Source organism: Cynara cardunculus (assembly GCF_001531365.2).
Source record: "Cynara cardunculus var. scolymus isolate 2C chromosome LG 12, CcrdV1, whole genome shotgun sequence".
Classification (NCBI taxonomy): domain Eukaryota; kingdom Viridiplantae; phylum Streptophyta; class Magnoliopsida; order Asterales; family Asteraceae; genus Cynara; species Cynara cardunculus.
Window position 1 is genome coordinate 26,934,088 of NC_037539.1, and position 7,789 is coordinate 26,941,876.

At 38.1% G+C, this 7,789-nt stretch overlaps 1 protein-coding gene across 1 annotated transcript; it reads left to right on the forward strand.

Annotated features, from left to right (window-relative positions):
• Window positions 1-530: 530 nt before the first annotated feature.
• LOC112523126 (sugar carrier protein C-like) lies at window positions 531-2,549 on the forward strand. The gene is made up of 4 exons (XM_025132586.1): window positions 531-666; window positions 751-1,073; window positions 1,363-1,992; window positions 2,060-2,549. Exons 1-4 carry the CDS (start codon window positions 531-533, stop codon window positions 2,540-2,542), a joined length of 1,572 nt encoding a protein of 523 aa, XP_024988354.1. The 3' UTR covers window positions 2,543-2,549.
• The last annotated feature ends 5,240 nt before the right edge of the window (window positions 2,550-7,789 follow it).

Here is a 7,789-nt window from a genome sequence, read left to right on the forward strand (position 1 = left end):
ATATTTTATTTATGTTAATTAATATATTACGTCATTAAAAATTGTTTTAGTTATATTATTAATGTTGTAATTGATAAAAAAAATTTAAGATGCCTATTTTAATAATATTACATGTTTATTTGTGTTAAACATGATTTTCATCAGCTAAGTCAGGTAGTTTATATAAGTTAGTTTGCTAAACATAGTTTTAATATATTGATTAACATATATTTATTTCACAATATGTTTGTTTTTATGTGTATATTATTCATAAAACTTCTTACATGTAATTTTTGTTTTGATTAAAAATGTTTGAATTAATATTTCTAATTCTAGTTTTAAATTAAAAAAATGGTATGAAATCTACTTATAGTTATTATTAATTTTATAGGTTATCTTTTTGGATGATGACAAGGATAGAGTTTTTTTGTTGGAGAAACTAAAATCAACCCTATAAATGCACCGACGATCTTCTTCCCTCTCACTATTACAAACTTCTCATACTTTTGCTTTTTCACTACATTGCTCATCGGAGTTCTTCTCAAATTGCCATGGCCGGCGGTGGAATTCCGACAGCTCCCGGAGGCGATACAGCTTACCCAGGAAACCTTACTCTTTACGTCACCGTTACTTGCATTGTTGCTGCCATGGGTGGCCTCATCTTCGGTTACGATATCGGAATCTCCGGTAACAATGTTTATGATGCACATATTTTCTTAGAAAATGGAGTATTTTGATTTTTGAGTTGCATTTCTGATTGAACTTTTACAGGCGGAGTGACATCGATGGACCCGTTCTTGAAGAAATTCTTCCCGTCGGTGTACCGTAAACAGATGGCAGACACGTCGACAAACCAGTACTGTAAGTTCGACAGTCAGATATTGACGATGTTCACGTCGTCTTTGTACTTGGCGGCGCTTGCGTCATCGCTGGTGGCGTCGATGGTGACACGGAAACTTGGCCGGAAACTGTCTATGCTCATCGGCGGCATCTTGTTCTGCGCCGGAGCTTTGATAAATGGATTGGCTCAGACGGTTTGGATGCTGATCGTGGGTCGGATCCTACTCGGGTTCGGAATCGGGTTTGCTAATCAGGTAATGGATCTTTTCATGATCGTAGTAGGACTTTTAATGATGCGTGAACTTTTCATTACAAAGAAAATTTTATTTATCTTGAATGATACTATCAAAACATTTATTGGTAAATTTACAATGACATAATTGCCCCTGTAAATGTATGTTGCAAGAGCAAATTCAAGAAAAAATGTATGTTGCAAGAGCAAATTCAAGAAAAAATGTATGTTGCAAGAGCAAATTCAAATTATTTCAGTTTTTAATTTCTTATAATTGTAATTAATTACATCTTTTTCATACATAATTTCAGTCGGTGCCATTATACCTTTCCGAAATGGCACCATATAAATATAGAGGGTCGCTCAACATCGGATTTCAATTATCGATCACGCTTGGGATCCTAGTGGCCAACATATTGAACTACTTCTTTAACATGATCAAAGGAGGGTGGGGTTGGAGGTTGAGTCTTGGGGGTGCCATGGTCCCTGCGCTGATCATCACGGTGGGGTCTGTTGTCCTTCCGGAAACTCCTAACTCCATGATCGAGAGAGGTAGAAAAGAAGAGGCAAGAATGAAGCTTAAGAAAATTAGAGGTGTCGACAATATCGAGCAAGAGTTGTATGATTTGGTCATGGCTAGCGAAGCATCCCAAAAAGTCGAACATCCTTGGAGAAACTTGCTGCAAAAGAAATATAGGCCACAACTGACAATGGCTATATTGATTCCATTATTCCAACAACTGAGTGGGATTAACGTGATTATGTTTTATGCCCCTGTTTTGTTCAAAACAATTGGGTTTGGAGGCAAGGCTTCACTTATGTCTGCCGTGATTACAGGTTGTGTAAATGTTATTGCAACCTCTGTTTCAATTTATGGTGTCGATAAATGGGGAAGACGGTTTCTTTTCCTTGAAGGTGGTGCTCAAATGCTCATATGTCAGGTATGATGTTTTATTTATCTTAATGTCATTTTATTTATTGTTACTGATTTTCTCTTTTGGAAAAAAGGTCGCCATTGCAATTTTCATAGGGTTGAAGTTTGGAATTGATGGGAATCCTAGCGACTTGCCGAAATGGTATGCCATTGTAGTAGTGCTTTTCATATGTCTATACGTAGCTGGATTCGCATGGTCGTGGGGTCCGTTAGGCTGGCTTGTACCAAGTGAAATCTTCCCGCTCGAGATCAGATCAGCTGCCCAAAGTATCGTCGTCTCCGTGAACATGATTTTCACATTCATTGTCGCCCAGTTATTCTTAACAATGCTTTGCCACTTGAAGTTTGGGCTCTTCCTCTTCTTTGCTTTTTGGGTGGTTGTGATGACACTATTCATATATGTATTCTTGCCTGAAACAAAAAACATTCCAATTGACGAAATGGTGGTTGTATGGAAGAATCATTGGTTCTGGTCACGATTTATGGTGGATGTCGAGTACCCGAATGGAATTGAAATGAGAAATGGTGGGGATGTAGTTAGGAAAGAAGCCACATGACATAATTAAGAGACTAGATTGCAAATATTATGAAGTGTCTGCCCTTTCTTGTAATGAGTAGAAGAAAAAAAATAATAATTGGTTTGCATACATTTTGTAAGGGTTTTTAGAAGATTTCAGAAAAATCTTTTTAAGGTTGTAGACCATGTCTATTTGGTAGTGAGAATTAATTTGAGGTATTTAAAGCAACTTTTATTGCAGTAAGTATTTATTATCTGTAAAAGGAGGTTGTATAAAAACGTAATATATTTTATTTTAATTTTTTCGTTAGATGTAAATGTGTTTTATTCTATCCCTATTAAATATAAAACAATTTCAAAACATTTATTTTGATACCTTTAATATGATGTCTGATGTGGACTCAACTCCTTGTTAAGTGAAGTTGTTGAGAAATCCAAAAACCTTGAGATAAAAATCGGATATTGATGATTTCTTGGAACCTTAACCTTGAATCTGAACCAATATTTCAACCCTACACAATCAAGCCAGAAACGTGTACTTTGAAGCCCAAACTCCTTAGATCAATCCAGAAAAACCAAGTTGTTTGACAAATCTAAACCTCGAAACAATCCAGTAATTAAAGTCTACAAAATAACAATAAGACTTATGCAAGTTGCAAAAGGAATGTATAAAAAACGAAATTATTATTGATTGATCATTGAAGCTACATGGATGACCCTAAATATAATAAGTGTTGATCATCCCTCTCAGTGATTTGATGATAATCCTTTTTCACTTATACGTTATATTTATATTTCTGTCTTTTCAGTTCCAGCGATCTTCACTGAGAATGTTCAGTGAATTGCTGAAGAACTTGTATTGTAAATTTATCAGAAATAACGATACTTCAAGAAGACAACACTTACACCAAAGAACCTCCAGCAAACGTCGAAGACTGAAACTGAAGATTAGAGACTGGCGAGTACGTGATCTGAAGCGGTATTCAGTGATTACAAGCATATCTATATATGTGTGAAGACTGCTCAAGCTTCAGCRAATGATGAAGAGACCTTCAGGTCATTCCAACATTCAACGATCAAAGGAAGCTTGCTTAGCACGATTGTTGTTGTCTTGTCCTTATGCACACAAAGGACAAACCCATACCCTTATGAAAGTTGGTACGGTACGGAGCCGACTAGTCGACTCCATTGTCCAACAACTTTAGGTAAGGATGTCTACTCATGAATAGTGCTTTTTGTACTATTCACTGTAGCAAAGGACAAACCTTCCTCTTAAGGCTTGACACACACTCTAACCCTACCATATTGCATTAAATGAACATTTAATGCACTAGGTATAAATAGAAGTGTTTCTTCTCCATGCAGAGTGCGCGCAACTCACTCTCTAACCCTAATTCTTACTTCAAGAATTTTCTAGCTTAAGTAAATGATCTTCTTTACAACATTTATTTTCTTGTAATGCTAAGACTTAGTGTGTAACTAAAGATTGTTTAGATATGTTTTTATCACCTTATCTTTTCGCAAACAATCTTGTAAAATCTGTATTGATCTTCTTTATCAATATATATTTTAAATTTGAAAATATTGTGTTTGTATTCATCCCCCCCTTCTACAAACTGTATTACTATTCTTGTAGACCCTCAAGGGACCAACAAGTGGTATCAGAGCATTATTTTCTCTCTCTCTTTCTGTTTAGCTGTTTTCAGTAATAGTTTATCTCCTTTCTTAGATAACTTTACCGCTTACAAATAACTTTACAAATTACAAACACACACACACACACAAAAGACAATGGCTCTCTTGCCAAACCTCTCCGGTTTGTCCGTGACAATTTTAGTCTCTGGAAGAACCGGATGTCCCTCTTTCTTGAAGGTGTGGATCATGAAATTCCATATTATATAGAAAATGGACCATATATTCCATTTGCTATTGCTCTGGCTGTTCCAGCAACAACTACAACTGCCGTGATTCCTGAACGGCAGATTCCAAAGCTCCCACATCAATAGAGCAATGAAGACAAGAAGAAAATAACTATAGAGACGTGTGCTCGGTCTATAATAGCTATGTCTCTTCCTGATGAGATTTATCACTCAGTGATGAAACTCAAAACTTCTAAATCCATGTGGACACACTTTGTGTCCAATATGAAGGAACCACTCAGGTTCAAGAGACCAGAAAGATCAATCTAGTAAGACAGTATGAAAGCTTTCTATATGGAAAGTCTGAGACGTTGTCTGAAGTACATCAAAGATTTAACTGCCTTCTTATTGATCTTAGGGCTGTCGGCAGGGAATATTCTAATTCTGAAACTKTRACYAAGTTTCTAGAATGCCTTCCTGAGTCTTGGGACACCTTTTCCATGTGTCTCAAGATGTCAAATGACATGTCCATTCTTTCTCTTTCTACTTTATACGGGATTTTGCTTAAGCATGAGCAATCTCGTCAACTGAAGAGGAATCTTGTAAAAGAGTCCTGGGAAATGAAAAGCTCTCATTTGGCTTTGATCTCTGAGGCTTCTTCAGTTGAAATTTCTTCTACCCCTTTTGTTTATTCTCTCCCTTTCGTTGTTATCACGGAGATAGATTCTTCTATCTCTGAGGACATTCCAGAAACTGATTTAACAAATTTTGATGAGTCATTGGCACTCTTGACTAAGTCATTTAGGAGGTTCGCCAGTAAGAGCAACTTTCGCAGATCWCCTCAGCTGTCCCTTAGGGAAAAGCCAAAGTCTGAAAGAATAGACAAGGCTTCAACTGTCTGCTACAACTGTTATCGGCCCGGACACTTTGCAGGTGAATGCAGATCAAAGAAGACTGTGACGCCATCTTCTAAAGCTCCTTCCTCCTTCAGGACCAAATATGAGAAATACTCAAAACTGAAGGAGAAGTACAAGAAGATGAAGAACAACCAGCGAAAGGCTAAAGGCCTTATTGCTGAAGAGCATGACTGGGCTGAGTCATCCGATGAATCATCCTCGGATGAAGAGGATAAAGCCTATGTCTGCTTGATGGCCATAGATGCAGATGAATGATCTTCAGAAGCATCTACTTCCTCTAAGCCATCTTCTTCTTCTACTCAGGTATGTTTCCTGAATGAACCCTCTTCTTCTTCTAGTCTCTCTGCACTGGATACGCTGACGGTTGACCTTTACAATGCCCTCAATTGCAAATCGAAAGCAAAAATGCTTAACGTTGATCTTCAAGAGCAATTGAAGATTTTCCATTTTAAGATCAAAGAACTGACCTCAGTCGAGGAAAATCTTAAAGATTAGGTTATTGTAAAACAAGCCATCACTGTTGAATGTGAGAAGGCTATCGTTGAACGTGAGCGAGCAATCGCTGAACTCAAGGCCGAGAAAGCTACCATTGAAGGGTGGAGCAAGGCTTTTGAGATCATTAACGCTCAGATCCCTGCCAAGATAACGACTGGTCTAGGATTCTCCTATGATCAGGAAGAATGTGTTAAAGACAGGTCCATGCTCAAGTTTGGTACCTTTGTCTCTTCTATTCCCAACAGTTCTTCTTCTCAGTCCTCCTCTTTTACTGAGAGTCATCTTGAAGGAACTCCTTTGAGTTCTGGATGCAAAGACAAAGGTAAATCCATTGTCACGACATCCCTTCCTAAGAAGTCTAACAAGTCTAATAGATCTAGGTCTATTCCTTCAGCTTGTAAAGCTTCTTCTTCTTCAGCGACTAGGAAATCTGAATCCCATCAAAAATCCAAGTCACAGCTCAAGGTGAACTTTTCACCTAAGGAATCCAATTCCTCAAAGGTTCCTCCTAGAACCAATGAGAAGGGAATCCTTGGAGCTGGCCCCGCTTCTAGTCTGATACTTTATGGCCCTAAAGCTACTATCAGCTTTAGGAAGTGTAAACACTATGGTGAGGAAACACATATTGCCAACAAGTGTCCTTCTGCCGCCAAAGCTGGTTCGCCAGCTAAGGGCAAGAAAGTAGCCAAGGCTGAGAAATCAACCGAGGTGAAATCATCCACAAAGGCTGCACTAGCAACCAAGGTGAAGAAAACCGTTGAAGCCTCTTCTTCAGGCTCAGCGAAGGCAACTCCTGCTGAAAAATCTTCAGCATCAGACGTTGTAGTTCCTACCACTGAAGCCTCTTTATTAGGCTCAGTGAAGACTTCCACTAAAACTATCTTAATAGTATCAGAGGTTGTTCCTCTTTCCACTCAAACTTCTTCAGGTTCGGTGATGCCATCTACTGATGTTAGTTCTTTAGCATCAGATGATGAAGCCTCTAACAAAGCTGGACCCCAATAGTTGGGTACCAATAGCATTATTATTTTGTTTCCTTGTACAAGATGTCAAAGGCATATGATATCTTGATAGCGGATGTTCAAGACATATGACTGGAGATAAATCCCTTCTAACTCATTTCAAGGAAGAAAGAGGACCTTCCGTAACCTTCGATGGAAATGGAAAAGGATATACCAAAGGTTTTGGTATATTAACCAATGGTGCAACAACTTTCAAACGCGTTGCATATGTTGAAGGACTGAAGCACAATCTTCTTAGCATCAGTCAACTGTGTGATAAAGATTATACAGTTAAATTCTCAAAGAATTCATGTCATGTTCTTGACAAAGATGATAAGGTTACTCTAACCGGTTCTCGCCTAGAGAATGTATACATCATCAATATGAATTCTTCTCTTACCGAGAATAGCTACTTCTTTTCCAAAGCCTTATTAGATATTAACTGGTTATGACACAAATGACTATCTCATCTCAACTTCAAGACACTCAGTGAGCTGTCAAGAAATGATCTTGTCACTGGTCTTCCTCAAAACTCTTTTGCAAAGGAATCTCTTTGCTCAGCATGTGAAAAAGGAAAACACACAAGAGCTAGCTTCAAATCGAAGCAAATCTCTTCAGTGATTGCACCTCTTCAGCTATTGCATACGGATCTCTTTGATCCAGTCAACGTGCAATCCCTAGCTGGAAGGAAGTTCACACTCGTCATTGTTGATGAGTATGCCAGGTATACTTGGGTATTCTTTCTCAGATCCAAGGATGAAGCACCTGAAGAAATCATTTCGTTCATAAAAAAGATAGAAGTACTAAACCATGTTAAAGTACGATCTATCAGATGTGACCATGGCACTGAATTCAAAAACAATACTATGGATAACTTCTTTGAGGACAAGGAAATCTCTTACAACTTCTCTTTAGTGAGAACTCCTCAACAGAATGGGGTCGCTGAAAGATGAAATCGAACAATCATTGAGGCTGCTCGATCAATGCTTAGCGAATCCCATCTCCCTACTCAATT